Genomic DNA, 26839 nt, shown 5'->3' with positions numbered 1-26839 from the left:
GATAGTAATTATTTTTATATTTGGGATTTGTACTACTACTTTAGAGTGTCGGACCAGAAAAGCATACCACGCAATTTTGTAGGACAATGTGTATCTTAAATTATATAAATATTAACTGACCAAAAAAAATTCAGCTGATTAGTAATTATATTTCATGTCTTCGTAAATAGTACATTTTGCAAAAGTGGGACATCTTGATCAAATCGAGTTAATTTTGTAGGAAAAAAAAATTTCGGCTAATTTAGATAATTATGAGAAATATTTAAAAAATCCAGTTATAAATATTTGTTAACTGCCAAATCAACAAACTATGTCCTTATTACCCCCATTAGCTACCACTTACAAAATTTTTGTACTGGCTATGGGCGTCTTTACAAAATGAAGCTACTAACGGAAAATTAGCTTGTTAGTAATGAATAATGAAAAAGGGCGAGGGAGCCCGGTCTTATGTCGTTGTAGACAGGTTTTACTGTATATTGATTTTTTTTTTCCTCTCAGATTTTAGTAATTAAATTTTTGTAGCAACTTTTTTGGTAGAGATTGTGGAATATACAAAACTTGAAGCAAATTCATTCCTTATTATTTGGTTTTTCCTTTGCAGTAAGTCTGTCTTGCAACTTGCTTCAGGGTTTGAAATAGGGTTCAATTTCTAGGGGGGGGAATGTCCCCCCTTTACTTCAGATTCAGGGGGGATTTTTTGAATTTGGTAAGTTCTGAAAAATTGTTTAGAATTTTTTTTATAATTCTTTTTTATTTCATTTTTCTATTTATTCATTTTTAAATTATAATTTTATTAGTGTAATATCAACCCCATTTTCAAATTATTCAGTAATTTTGCAATAGTAACATGCACATACACTCAATTATTTTTTTAAATAGACCATTTTCTGGATCTAATTATCCGAATGGGGTTCGGTTCCCAATGTTTAGAATAATATTTCTATTGCACAAAGACTTTTCTTGAGATCAAAAAGTTAAAAGAAAAAAATTGCCTATACACTTCGAAAACGGACTGTCGTTTCCAGCAGCTTTCGGATCGCATTTTGACCGGCGGATCGGAATCAGTTGATGTCCGCGGATTGGAATCGCACAGTTGATGTCGGAGGATCGGAATCGAACAGTTGATGTCGGAGGATCGGAATCAGTTGGTGTCGGCGGATCGGAATTGGGTGATGCCAGCGAATCGGAATTCATCAATGTAACTTGAATTGCTTTGAATTGACGGACGCTTTGTTAAATTTTTCCTATCTTTCTACAATGAAAATGGATTTGGAAATTTTTTTTTATCTTCTCCGCTTTCCCGGCATGGAGTTCGTTACCGAGTTTAAAAATGTAGGGCGGGGGAATCCAGAACGGACCTTTGGATTGCGCGGATTTACAGATTTTGTGCGCGTTTCACGCAATCCCGCGCTCTATTTCAAACCCTGTGCTTACAACTGTAAAAAATCTCCATTTCACTTTAAATTTTGTATTCATGTTATTTAAAAGCATAATTTAATAATTCTGTTGTGAAGATGTGTCGCTGGTGAATCACCTATATACCTCTAGTGGAATCTCCTGTTTTTGTTTCTTCGAAGGCTGGCAAGAATGCCATTGAAGCAATGTTGTAGTTGCCATTAAATTTCTGTTTTTTCCTTTTTTTTTAAATGTTTCGTTTTCTGCATACTATTCTAAAGTTTTTCTCGCTATAGGAAAATGAACTCCAGTGAGTGTTATAAGTGTCATAAGACGGGGCATTTTGCACGTGAATGTCCAATGGCAGATGCTAGAGGTGGTGGTGGGTATCGTGGCCGTGGAGGTGGTGGTGGATATCGTGGGCGTGGTGATTCCCGCTCGTCTCCTAGAGGTAAGTTTTCAATTGTTGACATTTGTTTTTTTTTTTTTTTTGAATATGCATACTTGCAAACTCTATCGTTTTTAATGGAAACTCTAGACCTCAAGATTCAGAAATTTTTCAAGTGGCCAATGGCCACTAGACTCAAAAAACTTGGTGGCCACCAGTTTTACCGGGTTTCGAAAACAGCGCTTTGGTACGAGAATGGGGGGAGGGGGATATCTATTTGTATTTTTTGAAACAAATATTATGAAAGTGATGCTTATAAGATATAGTTTATAGAAATTTTTTTTTTCGTACTATTTTTAATGATGTATAGGATTTTTAATGAAATACAGGATTTTGAGACAACATGGAACATTGATTATGGCAAAGGAATGGTAAAATGGGGGGGGGGGGTCTTTGTGCAGGTTAAAAACAAGTTGCCTTTTGAAGTTTTAAATTAATTAATTTGTCTTCCTATTTTGACGATTTTCAGAATAAAGGCTGTTTGAGTTAATTGGGAATCAAATAGGATCGGAACGACCTTTGAGGGTTTATGTAAAAAAACATACATTTTGGTGTTTTTTTTTTAAAGAACCAAAATTTGTATAATATTTTCATACTTTCAGAACAAGATTTAAAGCAAAACTTAAAACTGTTTTAGAAAAAGAATTTCAAAAAAAGTACAGGGTTCATACACTTTCGGTTAAAAAAAATTCCCTGATTTTTCCAGGTTTTCCAGCTATTTTTTAGAAAATTCCAGGTTACTCGCTTCATTCAAAATTAAGCTTAAGTAACAATATTTTCAAAATAGTCAAAATCGTTCAAAGTAGCAATGCGTAAGACTAAAACTTCTCCACTTGTAAAATAATTTTAAAAAAACCTGGATTTAAAAAAAAATCTATCACAAGGTGTTTTTTTTAACATTTTGTTTAAAATTGTTTTTATTTGTTTACTGTTTGTTAAAAACAAAGTACTTTCAAATTATTTTAACGTTTCTTTGATGCCACATATCATGCATCAGGGGTCTGTCCAGGATTTTTCACAGGGTCCGTTTTTTGTGAAAAATCAAATAATTTTGTGAAAAATGAATTAATTTTGTGAAAAATCAAAAAATTTCGCAAAAAAAAAATTTTTGTTTAAACGAAATTTTAGAATTTAGAGATGATACAAACTGCATCAATTAAACTTAAAGTTGAGTGTTTTCTTCTTCTATGACGAGAAAATCATTCTGGATTTTTTTTCTGATATTTGGCGGGGGGGGAGGGGCATCGCTCTTTCAAGTATCAATATTTATCTACCATTCTGCATTATGTTAAATTATACTAGATATATTTCTGTACAATATTTAAAATAATTGTAACAAAAATATAAATAAATAAAACAAAATTCAGAATAGGGTTCAGCATTCAACTTTTTGACCCAAGACATTCTTAAAAAGCACAGAATTTCGTTTAAAACTTATAAATTCCGTGATTTTAACAAAAATAAAAAGATATTTCAATTGTTTACCTCTTAACAAAGCGTAATAATCATCAAATTTCGAAAAATCGGATTCCCATAGTGGATGCAAAGAGATCGCAATTCTCAAAGTGAAGGCATCAAAAGTATAAAAACAGCTTGTAAAAGAAATATTTTTGATAAAATTATTTTAAAATTACATTTTAGAGTCCTATGATAACATATCATTAATATCTGTGGACACAGTTGACCCCCCCCCCCAAAAAAAAAAAAATAATAAAATAAAATAAACGATCTATTCAGCATTTTAATTTTTGAATCATAACATAAAATGAAATTTTGCTTTAAAAACTTAAAATGAGAGTTCTAACAGAAATAGAGACTTTTCATTTGTTTGAATCCTAATAAAGCGAAGTTAGCTTGAAAAAAGAACAAAATATAATTCTCATATCGGATGTTAAAAGATTGCATTTTTCAAAATGTAGACATCTAAAGAAAAAAAAACGGTAATTAAAAGAGTTTATTTAAAGTTAATCATCCTTGTTAGCATCGAAAAATCAAAACCCATATAATTTTCTCCCAAAATAACAATTAAACATCACAGTGCACCGTAAAAATGCAAATATTGAAAAGCCGACAAAATGTTGAGAATATTTTCTAATCAAGTCATAAAGGTTCAACGCCAGACCCTAAGTGGTGATAGTTTTGAAGTTGGTAACCCTACCTGAAGCGATCATATTTTTTCCTCACCCTTACTATCCCTTTGCAGTTCTAAGTTCGTTTCGCAGATATATATTATTATTGTTTATTAAATCATGAGCGGAGAAAAGTGCTTACCAATGCCTTTTCAGAAAAGTTTACAACAACAACGCTGCTAATTAGCTGTGACAAAACAAACAACCATTATATTTATTTGGCAGTAGCAATTATTTATCGCTTGCAGGAGCATCGCAAGAGTGCCGTTTTTTTTTTTTTTTTTTTTTTTTCAAAATTTGCCGATTTTGTATAAGCTGATCCCTCTAATTTGACTTAAAAAAAGGTTCCAAAAATTATTGGTTTATACACAGAAATATGCGTTATTTTGCTTTCAGATTTGCTCTTTCAATAAACAATTTGTGACAGATGCGATCTTGTTTATCAGAATTTTGTGAAAGGTTCGTTTTGTTTTTATCGGGATTTTGTGAAAGGTCCGTTTTGGTTGATCGGATTTTTGTGAAGGGTCCGTTAACGGACACAAATATCCTCTGGACAGACCCCTGTGCATATTAGCGTTTTGCTGTAATCGGCGCCAATCTTTCTCCGCTTTTGGTTTACGATTCTTCTTTTTACTTTCTTTTTAGTATGTAACACAAAACATATTGAGCAAAGTACAAAGCTATTTCTCAGTATAAATATGATTAACTTGTTGCATTGATGGGCGTACCATATAATGCATTCTAACAAAAGTTCAACATCCATCGATCACTAGGCCAATGCCAATAATCAGTTTTGTTTTTTTCCTTTTGCTTATAAAGGATGCTTGCATTAAAATTAAAAATTTTCTTTTTTGCACATTTACTTTCAATAGACATTGAGATAGACATCTAATTATGTTCTTGTAAGTTTTTGTCTACTTCCATCTCGCAAACAACCAAATATGGCGACTAAGTAAAAAATTTAAGACAATGAGTAGATTTTTAAATTTGTAGCATAAAAGTACTTATAAATAATAATTTATCCTTAAAAAACTACAATTAATACAAAATAGTCAGTTTTTAGCTCATAAGAGTCTAAATCAATGAGAATTTTAAAAAATGTTCTGGAGATAAAATTTCACATTTTTCCAGAAAATAATTACGAATTACACGGAAAAAAAGGGCACATTTTGTGTTGTTATCAATACTTTGCTTGCAGTAAATATCCAATGCCATTTTTCGGAAACTTACGCACTTAAAAAAAGTCTTGTGTACTGCCATCTTGGGAATGCCCAAATATGGCGGCTACGACAAAAATTAAGAAATAATTTTTTGAATTTGTCGCTGAAAACAATTTAAAAATAATAAATCTTCATGAAACTACAATTCAGTTGAAAAGTTTTTAGCACATTTGCGTCCAAGGCAATGAGGATAAGATTAAGTTTTAAGAACAAAATTTTTCATTTCTCAAGAAAATTACATATTTAAAATAAAATTAAAAAAAAAAAAAAAACAAGTTGCAGCACATTTTGCATTGTTTTCAATAGTTTGTAGTTAAAGAAAGTTTGCATTTAATATTCCATTTGAGCAACTAAACTAAAAACGTGAAAAGGTAATTACTTTGAAGGCATAATCAAAATTAATCTGAAATACAATCTAAAATATAATGATTCCTTCTTGAAATCATGATTATAGTACGCTAATTACTTGAAAAACAAAGAGTCAAGACAAAGGAGCAAACGATCTGATCTTGTGCAAATGGCTTCCTAATTCACTGTATCCTTGCTTACTTTACATGGCCTGAATCGCGTAAGAAGAACATTCAAGCAACGTAAAATAACCATCATACAGGAAGGCAGTGAGAAAGAACAGCTTGTTTATTATAAAGCAGTCTTTTTAAACATTCCATATTTTTTAAAATTCTACTTGTAAATCAATATGTAACAATAAAATAAAAGAAATTGAGATAATACTTCGCTTAAATACAACGTCGCTTAAGTATCAGTCTATAAAATCTTTGAAGAGCTATTTATTGTTTCAGCATGGCCTTAGAATAAACTAGTTTCCTAAGGGCAGTAACTGACAAATGTTTTCAGATTTTTTATTAACAAAAGAAAAATTTGAGAATATCTTTGTAATGTAGCTGTACTTGATGCACTTGCAGAGCTGTAACTAGTGTGTAGAAATCTTTGAATAATGCACTTGACTTCAAACCCACAGGAGCAACTTCTTAATCATAGTTGATTAATGACTTTTCAACCATCTGTAGCATGAGCTAATATCACTAAGAAGACGAGTTAATATAAAATTCATCAATCAAACTAGATAGTCAAAACTAGATACAGGGATACTTTTTTTTTTTCCTCTTTCAAGCCTTATGTTTCTCAAAAATCGGGGAAAAAATACGATTTTTTAAAATTTTCGGTATTTGTTTTATTTTTTCTCCTTGAATCTTCATCCTCCACGATATCTGCCAAAAACGTACGTTTTGGAACCATGCCAACTACTTCAAACACGTGCTGCGCCGAGAGTTGCATACCTCGTTTGAGATTTCAATCTTTTTGCATCCTGCAAGTATTTCAATTATTTTTAATGTTTGGTGATTTTTTACTATGTGCTGCCTCATATATGCTTATTTAATTCATCATTTCAATAATATTTTCATTTCTCTAATTTATTTTAGAAAAAATGCAAAACCCAATCATAAAATGTGGCTTAGCACCCACACACTGTTAAAACTACAGGTTGCATTTGGCACTTTTCGAGGGTGAAAAGCTTGTTCACCAGCGGCACTCTTTACGGTGCCGAAATTGCACCCTTAACACGGGCGAAAAACCGGCACCCTTCACCCAGCGTGCACCGCGGTGAAAAACGGAACCCTATGGCAGAACATTGGCACCCTCTGTTTTCTGTTGCTGAGCACCCCCCCCCCCTCGGTTTTGTGTGCATTTCCGTAAACAATTGTATACATTATTATTTATTGTTTTGAGTTATAAAAAGCTAAGTCTTGGTACATTTTCCACATTGAATAGTTCTGAAAATGATTAAAACTTGTACTTTAAGGCATTTGATCACATTTCAACTTTCGAACATAGTTTAGAAGTGTTCATGACTTAAATTTGTCTGCCGTGCACTAATTTTCGTACATCCACTTGGATTGCTCAGTAATTTTAATATGTTATTGACATTTACTGCAGCACGATCGTACCGAAAATGAAGAACGTAGGTACTATTTGTAAATCATTTACACGAACAATAAATATTCAATTATGTTGCAATCATGGAAAAATAAAACCTTTCATCACGTTCAAAATTTTAATCAAAGAGCGCCATATTAGTACGTACGTATATATGATTCGACATTTGAATATCCGTAAAGAATATAAAAGAACAAAAGTCTTTCGATAAATTAAAAGCCAAAACAAATTCTAACGAGTTATTCATTCTTACTATTACTAGAGTGACGAAAAAAGTTCAGTCATTCGCTTTAAGCAATAACGCCGAGGAAAGCTAGTTAACTTAGACACGAGATAATAAAATAAAAAAAAAATCGAGACGGAGAAGAAATTTCTTTTTCTCAATCCGCTTTCCTTTATTATTCGTGCTTTTATGTTTTTGCTATTTGCATCATCGTAATTAGAGTTTCCGTTCACTTGCTGAGTGCATCACATTGCTAACAATGAATCTCTTAGTTAAAAATCCACAAGATTGTTGATAATACAAGCAAGTAAAACCACATAGTCAAAATTAATAGTTGAAATAACTTTTCAAATATCATCTAATTTAAGCGTTTTGATTATTAAATGTTACTTATCCGGTGCTGATAGCTATTTTTAGGTAAAATTTATGCATGATAGGAATAGCAAACGTATATAACGGCTAACTGAAGAATCAACGTACCTTTGAAACAATTTTAAATATGTTCGAAAGCCTTAAAAGCTACACTATGATCAAATGCATGTACTTACGCGAAACTTTGAAGAGTAAATCGCAGAAACTTATAAGTTTTAATCCAATTTCGTACTTCATTCAATGGGAAAGTGCATGTGCGTAGTTATTCTTGCGTCCGCCATTGATTGTGGTTGAATGATGTCAGAGCGGAGAGCGCATGCGCCAGCGTTTCACCCATGCATTTAGGAGGTCCGTTTTCACATTTATTAGCGTCATTCACCTTGATCACACTTCCTAGCCTCTACTGCACCCTGAGGCCCGGTGTTTTCACTCCAGGAAGCCAAATAGTTAGTCAAAGGCACCCGTAGTTTTGACAGTGCAGTCTCGATTCTTTTTGTAACTTGGCATGGTTACTATTTTTTGTATTTAAGAAAGTGTAAAAAATATTTATAGTGAATCTCAAATGGTTTGGGCTTTACAATCTGTTAATTGAGATTTCATGATTAAATGAGGCAGCTGCTAGTTATTCTTTTTATTTCAAAATTGTATAAGGAAGTTTTAAAAAATAAATTTTGGGTTCCAATGCAAGGAAAAAGATAACCAATCGTTTATATACATATGTATTTATTTTCAATTCTTACTATGAAAAGTATGTTCTACCACATAAAGAAATTTTAGGTTTTTCTCTGTTGTAAATTTTTACAGTACAAAGAGACCTAATTTTAAAATTCATGTTCTCACTCGTTTATCACTATAAAATCAAATTTTTTTAATGAAAAAAATGTATTTTTTTCTAAAGTATAAAAAGTTGACATTATTGTGTGATGGAGCCAAGATTGAACTCTGGCTCCCCCAACCTTTTGTTCAAGGACCCAGGGATTAGAAATTGTTGCCTCTTTTTCAAAATTTAGATTTATTTAGGAATAAACAACCTTGCAAGAAATAGTACAATGTAGCAAATTGTACAAAATTATTACCGATACTTAGTTAAATACGTATTACCTTTAAAACTGGTAAATTAGCCATTTTTTGTTGAATTTTTGAATATCATGGCTTCTAGGTTCTATTTTGATGCAGTTTTGGAAATCATCCCTTTCACGAAATTTTTTTGAATATCGTCCCTTTTATGAAATTTTTTTGGATTTCCTCCTTTTTGCTCTCTGACCGCTCTCATCCCTGTAGATAGAACCCTGCAAAAATAGATTTTTGTCAATGCGAAAAAAAAAGCCTCAACACTTTCATGTAGTTTGTGTTGTAACAAGCAACATGTCCAAGCATAGATTCAAAATCATTGTTATTAGTATTACAGTAGATTTTTTTTTTCTATTTAATAATCAGTGTGATTAAAAATAAAGTTGCATACCTGCCAACCCTTCCGGATTTCCCGGAAGTTTTACGGATTTTTATGTCCTTTTCCGGTTATGAGCAAAATCTTCCGGATTTTTCACGTTTTGTAGGAAAAATAATTATCTCGCCAGTTTTGGCGCTAACGATACTTTTGTGAAACGCGGCACCGCGTTTTAGGCCAAGTAGCCAAGGAAAGGTTGCCGTAAGAGAATGGCACGAGAAGAACCGAGGCAAGATTATGACGTCACTGAGTGATACAGCGCATGACTTCATCAGGATCCAATCAAAGCAAGCGTCGCGGCGGGCAACTAGGGGCACAATTTCGGTGCCAATTATCTTCTCATTCTCTCAATTCGAGCTGTTTTTGCTTCGTTCTTTTTTTAAGATGAGTAACAAATGTTATTTCCAAACTTTTAAAGAAAGCAATAAAAGTAATATTTACTAAACGAAAGTAATTTCAATTGATATGAAATTCATAACTAATATATTGTTAAATGTAAAGAGGGTAGGTGTCCTGTTTTATTTTGCGTTAAAATCTTGTGGATAAAAATAAAAAAATCTTCCGGATTTTTTTTTTCTCGGAGGTTGGCAGGTATGAAGTTGAGTAAAATTTTTATTCATTGTTATGTATTTACATCATTACTATTCCATAATTAGCATAACTTCATGCAACTTTATTGGTTATTGGATTTTTGCCATAGTTTGCACTGACCCGGCAAGATGACCATCCCTGATGCTTAGGGATAAGATTTTTCTGCTTTGGTGTTAAAAACTTCCCTCCTTTCTGGGGTATGTCCAAGATTTTTCACAGGGTCCGTTTTTTGTGAAAAATCAAATAATTTCTCAAATTAAAAAAATTTTTTGTTAAAACAAAATTTCAGAATTTAGCTGCATCATTTCAACTTAAAGTTGAGTGTTTTCCTCTTCTATGTTGAGAATATCATTCTGGGGGTTTTTTCCAGTATTTTGCGGGGGGGGGGGGGGCAGCATCGCTCTCTCAAGTATCAATATTTATCTACCGTTCTACATTGTGTTAAATTATACTAGAAATATTTCTGTAAAGTATTTAAAATAATTGTAACAAAAAAAAATTAAAATTCAGACAAGGATTCAGAATTAACTTTTTGACCCAAGGCACTTTTAAAAAGCACAGAATTTCGTTTAAAACTTATAAATTCCATGGTTTTAACGAAAATAAAGAGATTTTATTTGTTTACCTCTTAACAAAGCGTACTAAACATCAAAAATTCGAAAATCAGATTCCCATAGCGAATGCAAAGAGATCGCAATTCTAAAAAAAAAAAAATTAAACCATCAATTCAGCATTTTAATTTTTGACTTGTAAAAAAAATGGAATGCTTTACAAACTTGAAATGATTGCATCTTAATAAAGCAAGGTTAGCATGAAATGAGAACAAAATATGATTCTCATATTGGATGTTAAAAGATTGCATTTTTCAAAATGGAGACACCTAAAGAAAAAAACGGTAATTAAAAGAGCTTATTTAAAGTTAATCATCCTTGTTAACATTGAAAAATCAAACCCATATAATTTTCTCCCAAAAGAACAGTTAAACATCTCACCACAGCACTGTAACAAGCTGGTAAAATGATGAGAATATTTTCTAATCAAGTCATTATAAAGGTTCAACACCAGACACAACCCAGTGGTGATAATTTTGAAGTTGGTAACCCTATCTGACATAATCATATTTTCTCCCCATAGCAATTATTTATCGCTTGCAGAAGCATGGCAAGAGTGCCGTTTCTCTTTTTTTTTAATGCAAAATTAGCAGGTTTTGTATAAGTTGATCCCTCTATTTTGACTTCAGAAAAGGTTCTAAAAATTATTGGTTTTATATACCTTACTTTGCTTTCAGATTTGCTCTTTCAATAAACAATTTGTGAAAGATCCGATCTTGTTTATCAGAATTTTGTGAAGGGTCCGTTTTGGTTGATCTGGATTTTGTGAAAGGTCCGGTTTGGTTGATTGGATTTTTGTGAAGGGTCCGTTAACGGACAGAAATATCCTCTGGCCAGACCCCTGCCTTTTTTGCCTCCTTCAGGCTTTATAACAATCTTGTTTTTCTTAAAAATCGGAAAAGGTTCCACTTTAACCTAATTTTCAGTCCCCGTTTTTTTATTCTCCCTCGAATCATCCTATTCCTGAATTGGATATCTCCCAAAAAAGTATGTTCAGGAAACTTGCCAGTGATTTCATCGGAAATTGCGTGCCTTGTTTGAGATTTCAATCATTTTTTGTGTGCAAATGCTTTTTGCCTTATACTATCTCATATATACTTATTTTATTTAATTCAATAAAAAAAATTTTTTTAAAGTTTTTTTAGAAAAATGCAAAATTTGATCAAAACCATTGATTGGGTTATACTCTCACGGTCTCGGATTTCAATTAACCATTTTTATGTATTTATGAAAAACGTGTAAAATATTTTTACAAATTCTGTAAATAGTAATTGTTGTGATTAATTTGTTGTAATCTGGCTAAATTTGGCATTTATTCCATTATTCTTCATCTAAAAAGTATTGTAGTAACTTAACCTGTAAATAGTTTCTTGTAATGAATATACAACCCTATTACATTCAAATGAAGTATGTCTCTCCATTTCTGCACACCAAGATTTGTGAATGAAATAAAAAGGAAACATAGAGAAGCATCTATGACCAACTTAAGTGCTTCTCTCCTTAAACAAGTGCCATTTGTTTTTGGTCAGACTATGAGACAAGAAAAATATTTAAAAAAACATTCATCTGCCCTACTTGCCGAAAAAGTAAGTAAATAAAATTGCGACTCTTAACCACGTTGATTTTTTGAAAATAGTTTTTAGTAGGAAAATGAAATGCAATAAAGATTCATAAATGTATACTGCTTTTATTTTTGTAAATAGTTTTTCTGATAGCTTTTTAAACTGCTGTTTGTATTTTGTCATTTGTTGTTTGTAATTTGGACAGGGTTCGTACGCTCCGGGAATTCCGGGAAAACCGGGAATTGTCAGGGAAAATGACACTGTCAAAAATGTCAGGGAAAAGTCAGGGAGTTTTCAAATTTTGTCCTTCAAAAATTTTTTTTCCATTTTTTTCCCAAGGAATTAAGTACTATGAGATCTAGTCTTCGTTTTTATTGTGATTTCACGAAAAAAATTATAAATTTTTATCTAAACCGACGCTGGCACTTAAAAACTGCAATCGAAAAATGAACGTTTTTTTTTCACAACGAAAAATGCGCCAAAAGAGCGAAGATTTTCTTACATGGAGTCAGTGAGGGAAACGCATTTCTTTCTACTGCCTAAAGTTTTAGATGAGTTGCCACAACATTCTCTTCGGTTCAGGGTTCGTACGTTCCGGGAAAACTTGGAATTATCAGGGAAAATGACTTAGTCAAAAATGTCAAGGAATTTTCCAAATGTGTCCCCAAAATTTTTCTTTTCCAAATTTTTTCCCAGGGAATTTCGTTTTATAAGATCTAATCTTCATTTTTATCGATGTATTTAAAAAAAAATTGTAACAATTTTAAAGCAATGAAAAAAGTGGCGACCCAAAAAATCTTCAGCAGCCGCCATTTTTGGCTCTGAGTAGTTCCCAAGGGAAAAAAAATCAGGTGAACAGCAATTATGCACAAACTCAACAGGAGAGAAGACAATTTACTGCTTCGGAAGCACAACCTGTAGATGGGAGGGTCGATCGGGGAAAATGTTTTTTTTTTTTTTTTGTTGATCGGAAAATCATTTCAGCTACGTATGAAACGTAGTCGCCATCTTTGGTCATTCACAAGATGGAAGTAGATACGATCCAAAAATGCCTAAGTTTCTAAAAACAAAGCAGAATTGGATGTCTTCTTTAATTGAAAACTGATGAAAACAACAAAAAATGGTCTGCAAATTGTTTTTCTATTATTATTTGAAATAATTTTCTTGAGAAATGAAAAATTTTGTTCTTAAAACTTAATCTTATCCTCACTGCCTCGGACGCAAATGTGATAAAAACTTTTCAATGAATTGTAATATCATGAAGATTTATTATTTTTTAATTGTCTTCATGCAACAAATTAAAAAAAAGTTATTTCTTATTTTTTGGGCACAGCCGCCATATTTGGTCATTCCCAAGATGGAAGTACACAAGACTTTTTCAAGTGCCAAAGTTCCCGAAAACGGCATTGGATGTTAATTGCAATGCAAACTATTGAAAACAACACAAATTGTGCCCTTTTTTTCCGGATAATTTGTAATTATTTTCTGGAAAAATGCAAAATTTAATCTTCATAACATTTTTTTTGTTTTAATTGATTTAGACTCTTATGTGCTAAATACTGACTATTTTGCTTTTATTGTAGTTTTTTAATGATTATTAATTATTTATTACTACTTTTATACTACAAATCCAAAAATCTACTTATTATTTTAAATTTTTCACTTTGTCGCCATATTTGATCGTTTGCACAATGGAAGTAGACTTAAACTTCCAGAAACAGAATTGGACGTTTATATCAATGTGTAATATTGAAAATAACATTAAACGTGCAAAAAGTTATGAATTTTTGAAAATTAACTATTACTTTCTGGAAAAGAAAGTTTGAAATTTTAATGTAAGCGTCCTTTAATATGTGAAAAAAAAAAAAAAAAAAAGATTATTGGCATTGGCCTATGATTGGCGGATGTTGATTTTTGTTACTATGCATTACATGGTATGCTGATTGATGCAACAAGTTAATCATATTTATACTGAAATTTAGCATTGCATTTTGCTCAATATGTTTCGTGTAACCTACTTATAAGAAAATAAAAAGCATTGTAAACCAAAAGCGGATGCTAAAAGATTGCTGCAGGACTACAGCAAAACGCTATAATATTACGCGTGACATCAAAGAAATGCTAAAATAAGTTGAAAGTACTCTGTTTTCAACAAATAGTAAACAAATTAAAATAATTTTGAACAAAATGTTTAAAAAAAACTTAAAATTTTGACAGAGAAAACAAACGAAAAAAAAACCAAGTTTTTTTTTTTTTTAATCTAAGGGGAGAAGTTTCAGTTCTTCTGCATCGCTACTTTAAACAATTTTAATTATTTTGAAAATATTACTATTTAAACTTAAATTTTGAATGAAGCGAGTAACCTGGAATTTTCTAAAAAACAACCTGGAAAAGTCAGGGAACTTTTTTTAACCAAAAGTGTATGAACCCTGTTGGATGTCAATAAAGTTTTGCAGCAAAACTTCTGTATTTCTTGCAGCCTTAATTAGTTCCTTTTTTGAATAGAAATGTTTCTTTCCACCTAATTGAAGATGTAGACACAGCAGTGCTAATCATCTTTTATGTTATGTAGTCTATAAGCTTATAAAGATCCAACTTGTGTATTGCAAAACTTGGTATTCTAAACTTATGGTGTTTCTGAAGGTTTTGAGCTTTAAAATTAATTCATATAATTTATTATGAAGCTCTTAGTTATAGATATTGTGTTGAAATGGGTAGAAAATTTTCAAATGTGACGTAGATAAAATATCTAGAATTGGTTTTAATGTTTTCAAGCATCCCCATCCAACACCATGTCTCTCACTCTTGTTTTGTTTGAATTTTTCCAAATAAACTAACTAAAATTGCAGCTTCCTGCCCTCTGTTCACTATTGGCAAAAAAAAATCTTATTTTATTAAATGAAATCAAAGAGAAAAAGTCAAGCTGTTGCATTGTGTGTAAGAACTGGTTAATGTGAGTGATTTATTGAAATAGCATATTTGATTCGAATATCTGGCCGTTTTTTAATATTGATGCTAGATTTTGTTCTGTTTTTAGTAATTTGATTCACTAAAGCAGCTGCTTCAATTTATCCCCGGGTCAGTTACCAGCTCACTGTATATTGTTATAACTTGTCTTTTTTTTAATGAGCAAGAGATATCATGTGTTAAACTGTATTTTCTGATTTATATCTGAGAAGTAATTATTTAGTTCAATGTAAAACTCTAGCTCCATGTTTCAACTGTGGACGTAGTGGGCATTTTGCAAGAGAATGCCGAGAATCAGATAAGACTTGCTATACATGTGGAAAATCTGGACATATTAGCAGGGATTGTGAACAAGACGAACGCAAGATAACAGTAAGTTTGAAATAAAACTTTATTGGGATGTTGAAAGGGTTCTCACTTTTTTTTTGTAAGAACTGTTGATAATCTGAACGGAAATTTAGTAAGTTTATAGATCCTTCACAAAGTTCGGATCCCTAAAATCGGACCTTTCACAAAATTCTTGAGAAAAAGAAAAATCTCACAAAACTCCCAGCCTCTTAAGTTTTTTTTCCCTCCGAACATCTTGCCACTTTGAGCCATAAGTGTCACGCTTGCTAGTATTGGAGGAAGGATGACATTTGTTTTTGACTTGTGCCTCTCGGTGATTGAAGGTATTCCAAGTGCGCAGCAAGCCTATTGGTGGTTTTTGTTTTATACCATGAACAGCATGGCTACAGAGTAAAAATGCTTGGCGGTTGCCTTGTTGCATAATGTGTATCTTAAAGATCAAAATCATTATTTTTAAAACATCTAAAACAATTTCTAAGAGTTGTTTCAGACAGCACTAGCACCGTAAGTCTCCAAAATGTTTAAGTGAATTCATTATAAATTTAGTTTTTATTTTGAGTCCAGAAAAGAAATAAGTAAATAAGAGTTAATATTAATGAAGAGTGAGAAATTAATAAAATCCTGTCATAATTTTTTAGTAGTAATAAATTGCACATGGGCACCATTTTTTTCGAAAGAAAGGATTTTGCTCCTTAAGTTGGCAAAACCCTTATAATTTATTGCTTGAAAATTCATCATGTACTGAAAGGTTACAGCAAAAGAAGCAAAAATCGCAATCACAGCCGCAAATTCGTAACGAAGATCGTAATTTTGAAAACAACAAGTTATAAAGTTTGCGAACATAAACACACACATCTCTTATTTTAAAACATATGTCTCTGATGATCGTAAACTTGTTCATTTATTTTTTTCCTCCTTTAAAAAGGTTATTTTTAAGCTTTGCGCTACTTTTTAAGCAAGGCATTTCCAAAATGGAGCCACATTTTCAAAATGGCGTGTCGAAGATTCTTCATTTTCACAAGACAGAACAAAAATGCTCCTTCCAAAATGAATAAAAAGCATGAACAATAATAAAATTATCTCTGTTCAAATTTTGTTTAATTATTTAGTCTAAAGTACAGTTTTTCAAAAAATATTCTTTCAACTACAGGAAAGTCATTTCAGATGTAAGTTATAATTTTGTTTGAGGTTTTTTTAAACAAAATCATTGATAGGAATAATTAAATAATATATGATATGTATTATTGCTTTTTTCATAGCAAAATTATTTGTATAATGTGTCCTATATTTATCCTATATTTTTTGTGAAAAATGTCCTATATGTGGCAAGTCGATCACTTCTACCCCTGAAGTAGGGCAAAGCAAAGAAACCATTATCGGGGGGAAAAGTCTGGGAACTTTTTTTTAGTTTCTGTCGCCACCCTGTATAACCAATATCTATTGAAAGTTAAAATTCATTTATTTCAAATTTAATTGTTTATTTGTAATGTCAAAATTATGTACTTCTAGAAAATTTTGAATGAGTCTTTGTAATTAGTTAATATACTCAGTTATAAATCCACATGATGTTCTATAGTGCTACCAATGTGGAAAATCTGGCCACGTATCCCGTGACTGTCCTGGAGCAGACAGAGATCGTGAGGAACGCAAATGTTATTCATGTGGTGACACAGGACATATTAGCCGAGACTGCCCAGAGGGGGGGAACTCTGCTGAAGTGGATGAAACTGTTTGTTATCGGTGAGAATTTATTTTATTGGATTTTATTAATAAAACTTTTAATAATGGTTATAGTATCTTTTTGAATAAATTAGTTTTTATTTTTTACTTTGGAAAAAAAATTTATTGCACTTTGCATTTTACTGAAAACTTAGATTAAATGCAAATAGCTAAAGCTTTTAGTACAGTTGGTTCTGCAGTGTTTATCATAGCAGTTTGTGTAATTTCGACTAACGTAAAGTATTGATCCTATGCAGGGTTCGTACTCAAGTGCTTTGAAAAACACCAACTTGCATTATACAATTAGAATCCCATAAGTTCAAGACTACTTAATTTTTTTTAATAATTTTCATTTAAGTTGATTAAAAGGTGAAATATGTTCAAGAACTACCGACTAATTTCGCCCCGTTAAAGAGTATGACCAGTGCAGATCCCGAAGAGTTCCTACTTTTTCGAGCTCTCGCCTTATTTTCTACTTTTTCCTTTTTTCCCCCCTACTTTTTCTTTCTTTAGTATACAGGGATGAGATTTTTCCTGCTTTTGCCGGAATTCCGGCTTTTCTGTTGACTTTTAAAACCTTTTCTCCTTTTCCTCCGTTTTTTGCTTCTTTCAGGCCTTATTTTTCTCAAAAATCGTAAAAAAATACGATTTTTTAAAATTTTTGGTCTTTGATTTCTTATTTGTTCTATTGTTTCCCCCTGAATCTTCATTCTCCGCGATATCTGCCAAAAACGTACGTTTTTGAATCATGCCAACGACGTCAAACACGTGCTGCGCCGAAAATTGCATGTCTCGTTTGAGATTTCCATCTTTTTGCATCCTGCAAGTATTTCAATTACTTTTAATGATGGGTGGTTTTTTACTATGTGCTACCTTATATCTGCTTATTTAATTCATCATTTCAATAATAATTTTATTTCTTTAATTTATTTTAGAAAAAATGCAAAACTCAATCAGAAAAAGTGACTTAGCACCCACAGTCTCGATTTTTTTGTAACTTGGCATGGTTACTTTTTTTGTATATTTAAGAAAGTAAATAATGTTTATTGTGAATCTCAAATGGTTTAGGCTTTACAACCTGTTAAAAGTGTTATTAAATGAGGCAGCTGCAAGTTGTTCTTTTTATTCCAAAATTGTATTAGGAAGTTTTCAAAAACAAATTTTGGGTTCCAATGCAAGGAAAAAATAGCCAATCATTTATATATTTATTTATTTTCAATTCTTACTATGAAAAGTTTGTTCTACCACATAAATTTTAAATTTTTCTCTCTTGTAATTTTTTACTTTACAAACAGACCTAATTTTAAAATTTATGTTCTCACTCGTTTAACACTAAACTCGAATGTTTTTAATGAAAAAATGAATTTTCTCTAAAAAATGAAAAGTTAACACTATTGTGTGATGCAACCAAGATTGAACTCTGGCTCCCCCAACCCTTTGTTCAAAGACTCAAGGGTTAGAAATTGTTGCCTCTTTTTCAAAATTTAGATTTATTTAGGAATAAAACCCTTGCAAGAAATGGTACAATGCAGCAAATTGTACAAAATTATTACTCATACTTAATTAAATGCATATTACCTTTAAAACTGGTAAATTAGCCATTTTTTGTTTAATTTTTGAATATCATGGCTTCCAGGTTCTATTTAGATGCAGTTTTGGATGTCATACCTTTCAACAAAAATTTTTGGATACCATCCCTTTTACAAAATTTTTTTAGATTTCTTCCTTTTTGCTCTCTGACCACTCATCCCTGAGTATAGCACATCTAATTTTGCATTGATTCTTATTTTTAAAATGCTGCATTGGTAATTTTCTGCATGTTTCAATTTTGAAAAGCAAAAGAAGCAAGCAGATCTTTAGCTTTTCATTGACTGACTGCATTAATTTCTGAAAGGAATGCTGCGACGTTTGCGTGTTTAAAAGTTAAAATTTTCATAAGTGACTTTTTTGTGGGTGCAGCGTTTACGATAGACTTTTCTTTATATCGCCCAGACTTCAGTCCTACTTTTTTAATGGAACTAAAGAATATATATACTGGCAAATTCTGATGCAATTATATAGTATTTACCCGTCAATTAGAAGCTTTAATGAAAGTAAATGGCAGACTGTTCAAAAAGTGCGAGAAAAGCTGAATTTCCTCTTCACAGACCTGGCAACTCCAGTTTTTCACGGGACACTCCCGTTTTTTACTCCATTCTCCCGGTTGTACGTTAGAGTATCCATTTCTCCCGTTTTTTTATTCTTTTCGGGGTTTTTTAAATTAAACGTTATTTAGTTACTCACAGCCCTAAAAAATGGCGTGGCTAGCAGAACAAACCTGCACTCCTCAGTGAGTGGAAAACATCCAATGGGTGCGTTCAGAATGTCGACCGAACTATCTCACGCATGTGCCGTCTCAGTTTTTGCATATCGTTCAGTTTTCAGGCGCATGCTAACTGTGCCGCGTGTTTTCATTTTGATCCTTGATCTACAGCGTGCATGGTAGTTTAACATTCATAAAATTAAATTGAGTTTCAACATGTAATATATAATATATAGAAATTGCATTAACAGGAAAAAGAATTTGATATTTGTAACTTTTATCTGATATTAAGTTATAATAATTATAGAACAATTATAGAATGATTTTGTATTTTAAATAGGTGTTGCGAATATAAAAAAAATAAACTTAAGCAATTGATTATATCTGTATTCATTATATTTTTTTAACTGTCCATCAACCCTTTTCAATCAACACTATAAGAATTTTTAAAGAACTGCACTGGAATGGCACTAAATTAACACATTATGTAACATTAATCTACTTTAAACTAGAAATACTTGATATAAGTTTTTTTTATTCATTATAGTATCGTTCAGGCCTCGGAACTAGTCTCTTTTCTAGCTATTTCTCTTTTTACTTCCTTTTACAAAAAAGGAAGTATTGTATTCGCGAAAAAATTTTCACTCAAAAATCGCCCTTAATTTCCATTTTGCTCACCCCCAAATGAATGTTGAGTTTTTTTTTCGATTCGACCACATGCGGAAAAGTGCCTAAGAATGTATAGACACGCGAAATATCCATTTTGACCATCACCGAGGTAATTACAACGACTTTTCTCGTGACGTCTGTATGTATGTGCGTATGTATCTCGCATAACTCAAAAATGGTATGTCCTAGAAAGTTGAAATTTGGTACATAGACTCGTAGTGGGGTCTAGTTGTGCACCTCCCCTTTTGGTTGCTTTCGGATGTTCCTAAGGGGGTCTTTTGCACCTTTTTGGGGGGAAATCATTGTTAATTTCGATGTAAACTCAAGTGGCGTTATAATTTGTCGGACACTTGGCGATATATCACCAGTCTTTTGGTCGCCAAGTTTTGTCGCCAACTTGGCGACAAATTTGGCGGAGTTTTTTTTTTGGTTTCAATTTGGCCATTGTTGGTGATATTTAGAGAATAAATATTGAATCACATTAAAATAGCGAATAATGGGGAAATGACATTAAATTGGAGTAAAAGGAAGTCATGTGATGCACACATCAGCTCGTTTTTTTTTTTTTTTTTTTTTTTGAGTGTCTCAAGTTTTTATTTTCATCATTTAGTCCCTAAAATCTCTTTTTCCGCAAGTGCTATGAAAATCTTACTTTTGACGCCTGTTGAAACGATTTCAGTTCGTGGAATTTCGTTTAGCAAGAGTTCGCAGCTTGACTAATCAGATCGCTTCTAATGATCAGAAAAATGACTGAAAAAAAGGAGCTTTGTCAATGGAGAGTAGTGTATCAAACCACTCCCTGATGAGCAGTTTTTTTGTAAAAAGCTTGAGGGAGGGGGATAGTCCTTAAGCCCTCTGTGTCACCAATTCTAGGATAAGCTGTACAGTTCAGAAGCTATCGATACAGAATATACCTTTATTTATTGTGCAAATGTAGTTTTTTTTTTTTTTTTTTTTTTCTTTTCTGAACTTAATTTCTGGGGGAAGTATCAAATTAGAAAGGGATAAACATTTGCTTTTCAATTATTTCTAAAGTAAAATAGAATATTTGTTGAAAGCATGTTAAAGGAGTGGAAGATTAAAACGATGAAAAAAGTGTAAACATGGAGCCACATGTTTCGCGGAAAATTGGTTGCTGTGTATAAGATCAATCTTTTTGCATCCTTCAAATATTTCAATTATTTTTCAGTTTGGAAGCTATTATATGCTAATGAAGAATAGCTTTTGTTTTTGTTATAATTTATTTCATTTTTGTGAACTTAATTTCAGGGAAACATTTGATCGAAAAGGAATAAGCATTTGGTTTTTAATTTGTTCTGAGCTAAAATAGAACATTTTTTTTAAAGACGCTAAAAATAAAGTAATGGAAGAATAAAAACATGCAAACATGGAACCCCGCGTGCTTCGCGAAGAATTGGTCCCTTTGTATGAGATTTCAATCTCTTTGCATCCTTCAAATATTTCAATTATTTTTCAGTTTGGAAGCTATTATATGCAAATGTAATACAGCTTTCTTTATTTAAATAATTTATTTTATGATTTTTATTTTTTTCTTTTTGTTAACTTAATTTCTGGAAAACATCGAATCGGAAAGGCGTAAGCATTAAATTTTTAATTTCTTGTGAGCTAAAATAGAACATTTATTGAAAAGCTGTTTAAAATTAATAAAGTAATGGAAAAATAAAAGTTTGCGAACACGGAGCCACGTACTTCGCCGAAATTTGATCGCTGTATATTAGATTTCAATCTTTTTGCATCCTTCAAATATTTCATGTATTTTTTACTTTCGAAGCTCTCATATGGAAGTATAGGATAGCTTCTTGTACTGCAATAATGTATTTTATTTTTATTTTTGCAAACTAAATTTCCATGTAAGATTTCATTTTGCATCCTTCAAATATTTTTTAGTTTTGGAGCAATCATATGCCAGTGTAGGATAGCTTTTTTATTGCAATATAATGTATTTCAATTTTTTTTTATGAACTTTGTTTTAGGGTAGAAAGAAATAAGTATTTGATATTTAATTAGTTTAAAATGTAAATAAAACATTTTTTGAAAAGCATTGAAAAAACAACTGAAAATTATAAAATAATATGCCAACATAACGTTATTTCTTATTTTACTTTTTATGCACAAAGGTATTTATTTAACCAGGGGTGCCGACCTAGGGGTTGTTCATGGCACAGACTGTGCCATTGAAATTTTTAGGGAGGGTTGTTGTGAGAGAGTTTTTTTTTTCATTTTAAGGGGGGAGGCTCTTGGTTTTTTTTGTGGGGGGGGGGGGTCTTTGTAAAATTTAGGGGCAGTGCACCCTTTTTCTAAGGGGGAGGGGACACCCCTGATTTAACTTAACCCTGATTCACGAAAAACCAATTATTGTATTTTAGGCTTCAATCCTTTTGCATCCGAAAATAATAAAATTAAGTTTGAAAACTATCACATCCTTGTATGAAATGGCTTTTTCATTGCAATAAACTTACTTTAAGGAAAGTACCACATTTGAAACAAATAAACATTTTCTTTATTATTTGAAATTAACAAAGAGAAGTATGTAAACATTGCAACATGTTTCGCAGATAATTGCTTGCTAAATAAATCCTTATCTATCTTGCAATTATTTCAATTAGTTTTAAATCTGGAAGTTATTTTTATCATATTAGCTTAGAATGCCTTTTTATTTTAATTTTATTCTTAATGAATTATTGATAAATCCTTTTTGCAGACTGAACTTAAATGAAATTAGCACTTTTTTTATCAACATTTGCAAAAAAAAAAGAATAAATTAAATATTTATTTTATAATTTCTAATGAGATATTTGGATGCCTCACTTGACAAATTGACTAACTCTATAACACAAAAAGTAGATAATAGTTATGAGAAGATGGTGTTATCCATAAGAGTAAATAGGCAGAAAGATACTGAACCCAAATTTAATATAAATTCATATACTAAGTATTGATAAAAGACTATAAAAGCAGACATGAGGATTTTTTTTAAGTGGATTTAATCGAGTTGGCAATTGTGGCATCCATTAAAAAATATATAAATGAAAAGCTTTCAACTTTGTATGCTTTGCAGAAAAGAAGTATTTTATCAAAGCCTGTGCTACGGCTCTCGAATTGCTAGTCAACAATTAGCCAAATTTTAAAAGTTTTAGCCTTATCCCAAAACTTTTCGCAAAAGACTTAAATTTAAACCTTTTTAAAGGTGAATTTTCATGTTTTTTTTTTCTCAAGCAGGAAAACTGGAATAATTTTATAAAATATGCATTGTAAGTGCTTATTATTTTCACTATGCAGTTTACCCTTAAGTTCAATAAACACTTAATAATGCATTAGACATTGAGTTCCAATTTATTCTTATTTTTTTATTACAGAATTTCTAAACATAGTTTTGAGGATTTAGGGAAAATGTTATTTCTGTTTTTTGTGGAAAGTCTAAGAATTTTATGTCAGCCAATATTTTTGCCTAACAGGAGTTTTTTCGCTGTTATGGTTTTATAGCATTTGGCGTGGTGACAAATGCTTAGCACAGGCTTTATAACTTTTCTTGTTTTGCTTATTAATGCTCCAAAGTATTTTAGATTTGAAAGACTGATTTATTTGATTTTTATTTGAATTTAAATTACGATAGTATTTTGAAACACAACTTATTTGTATGATATTTATTATCACTGTTTTTCAAATGGAGAAGAAAAGAGTATTTAAGAACTTTAAAAGAAAAAGCTTGAGTGTTTATAAGTTGTATTTCCTGTGGCAGGGTTTCAGCCGAATATATTCTCTTGGGCATGTTTTTTGGGGAAAAAATTAACTAGACTACAGATATTGAGCATTTATACTTTATAGCATTTATTGTCTAGAATAATGTTAAAACTTGAATTTAATAGCAAGTGTTCCTTTTTATTTCTGAACCCATAATGCAGTTAAGATTACATTGGTACCATTTACCCATTATGTTATAGTTTTGCTGTTTATGTGCCATGTTTCTTTCCTTTTTCCTTACAAGTTGAAATAGCAATCCTCAATTCAAATTTGCATCCTGAAATAAGTACTAAGCACCCAGGCACACACTCACCTTACTGATCCACTCTTACTGATCTTATCAGAGAAACGTCAGTGAACGAATTGAAATACAAAATTAATAAAATGCACCTTGAATCTGAAGTGAACTAGTTATAAAGTAAAATGTATTCTTTTGTACAGATTCGAATATCACTCCTTTGGCGTATAACAGTCAGTGCCTAATCTACTATTGTTCAGCAAACTTTTTTTTTTTTAATACTGTTAAAATATTTAATGGATTAATCAAATTTATTATACTCGAAAAGATGGAAGGCACATTCCCCTGGGCTACTGCAAAATAGGCCTGAGCTTGTCTACTCTTAGTCTCTTATTTATGGTTTAAAGTATCTTTTCTCTACTTTTTCGGGTACTTATTTTGTTCCTAGGCCTGCATCGTTTAAAATCTCCCTTTAGCTCTATTTAAATGGAAAGGCAATGTAAAACCTTAAGGTATGTGACTACCTTCGGAGCACTTTTCGTCCAAAATATGAATTTCAAACTAAAGAATCATGTTTTAGTTAAAATGGGACACAAAACTGATGATTTAAGTGTTTTGGCAAACTTTTCATTAAATTTGAAAATATTGGCATTTTTTAGTAAAATTATAGTAAAAAATTGCAGCTACGGCAAACCTTGTACTTAAATTTCTATTCAATACATTTCAAAAATATTTATACAGCACATCAATGACATCTTTATCTATGTGATAAGCTAAAAGATATGCAATATCTCAAAAACTTTTGGAAAAACACTAAATTTTGTGCCAAAACTTAACAAAACAAATGCAAAAAAAAAAGTAAATGCATTTATAGAGATTAGATTTTAGTTCATTATATAGAAAGGGTTGAGTAAATCATTTTCTTAAAATTTCAATAACAAATCTCAAATAGATTTTTGGTAGTGTTTATTGCAATGCACAATAGCGCAAAACACAGATTCTCAGAAAACAAGTCTAAAGATTTCAATACAGCATTGGAAAAATTCTATCCATTCTACTTCATTTAAATTCACCATATTTATATGTCCTCTTTAGCTTCATTTTTCACTAATTTTGCTTTTTTTTTTTTAGCTTTCAATTTTTTTCTTGAGAGTTTTGTGGATGTTAATGACTGTCGTTTGGATTTTTTAATCCGCTCATTGTCAATTCCCATATAGTCAATTAGTGTCAGTGCATCAATTGTTATGCCTAAATGTTCAAATATAGGTTTGTCCTAAAAATCCAGAGTTAAATAGTATTGCAGCAATTTTAGCACCTAAAATTAAAGTTTTCTGCTGAACAAAAGTTTCTTTTGGCAAAATAGTCCATAAAATGTTGTTGAAGCTCTCGTTGTTGTTCTGAGTCTTTCCATGCAAGCATTTTTCTAGCAACTTTTTATCGCTAAGTTCCATGTAAGTTGATTTGACCGCTTTGATTACAGACTCAGGAAGTCCTGGTGATTTTTCCACATATTTAGCACCTGTGCTCAGTGCTCGCTGATATCATTAGTGCAAGACCTTCCGTCTCGGGACGGATTTCCGTCTTGACAAAATTTCCGAGACGGAGGTCGGGACGGAAAGAAATTCAATGACTTTCTTTTAATTTTTAATGAAAAAAGAAAAATTGAGTGTTTGAAAAATATGCTTTAATATTACTGGACCGTTCCATAACCACGAATTTACATCGACATTCTCTCGGTTTTCCGCCATGTGCTTGTTTTGTTTGCAACGTGCTTTTGGAGGAGTGACTTTTTTTAGGTATAGCTTTATTTCCAACTCACTGCATTGCAAACCGAGGAGTTGCTCGCTATTCTCCCTGATTTTTCGAAGCAATCGGCTCTAATTGAAAATTTAGCCTTTTCTCATGCTATTTTCGATCATCCTTTCGTTTTTTTTTTTCATTTGTGGGGTTTTTTTTTGCAAACTTTACATGCATAAATTAAAATTATGTACGCTCTTAAAATGTCTTAAAAGTTGAATCTGCATCACCGATTGAAAGTGATTGCTGACAAGATGAAATATTTTCGCCACAGCAAAGGGCGTCCACATACCAGGTAAAACAGAAACTATCCAGGATTTTGAAGATTTTAATGAAAATGGGAATTTTGGAAATAATCGGGGGGGGGATTTCAAGCTGGTTTGAAACACCGATGGGCAAACCAATCCTGCATTTTTGACAGACTTGAGGAATCACTAAATTCTAATGTCATTGAATCGAACGCTCGCTAGAATGGAAATACGGGTGGGGGGGGAGAGAGAGAGAAAGGAAAGGAGAAAAATAACGGCAGCACGAGTTTGCGAAAAAACTTTGCTCTTGCAAAGAGGGTAATCTGTCCGCAAATTAACCCACGATACTGAGGTCTTAAAACGTTGATATCTTGGACAATCTAAGGGGGGGGGGGTACTCACGGGTTACAGTATAAAATATCGAAAAACTGAATTGAAAATATTTTTTGAAGCTAGGAGTGGTTCGATATTTCTCCACTGCAAACTCTTAAAAATTTAAAAGTCAAAAAGTTTTAGGCTGTCTCTGATGATGTAAAAGTGGGTTTTAAAAAAGAATCGAAGATTGGAGTTTTAAAAACACTAATTTAGGCAATCTTTGGTGAATTTATGAGAGATGGTTTTGGTGTTTTAACATGAAAATGTTTTGTAGCTGATGTATTAAAAACTATTTGAGGCTATACTTAAATGACTTAAGTTAAAGGGCATTTGCGACCCTCTCCCGAAAAGTTTGTAATTGAAGTCTTAAATCTTTTAGGCTGTCTTTGGCAATGTTAAGAGGGAGGCCTCTCTTTAGGCGAAATTCCGAAACTGGAGTCTTAAAAGCGCAACTTTGGTC

The 26839-nt window shown here is 31.7% G+C and overlaps 1 protein-coding gene across 1 annotated transcript in view; it reads left to right on the top strand.

Moving 5' to 3' along the window:
- Positions 1-1691: 1691 nt before the first annotated feature.
- LOC129218199 (DNA-binding protein HEXBP-like) overlaps positions 1692-26839 on the top strand; it is a gene marked incomplete at its 5' end in the record, with an annotated part of 45090 nt that continues 19942 nt past the window's right edge. The window contains 3 exon segments of the mRNA XM_054852414.1: positions 1692-1846; positions 15163-15293; positions 16846-17009. Coding sequence (XP_054708389.1) covers positions 1696-1846; positions 15163-15293; positions 16846-17009 — 446 coding nt within the window.

The sequence above is a fragment of the Uloborus diversus genome, chromosome 3 (genome assembly GCF_026930045.1).
Source record: "Uloborus diversus isolate 005 chromosome 3, Udiv.v.3.1, whole genome shotgun sequence".
NCBI classification, from domain to species: Eukaryota; Metazoa; Arthropoda; class Arachnida; order Araneae; family Uloboridae; genus Uloborus; species Uloborus diversus.
This window is presented reverse-complemented; position numbering and strand designations above follow the sequence as displayed.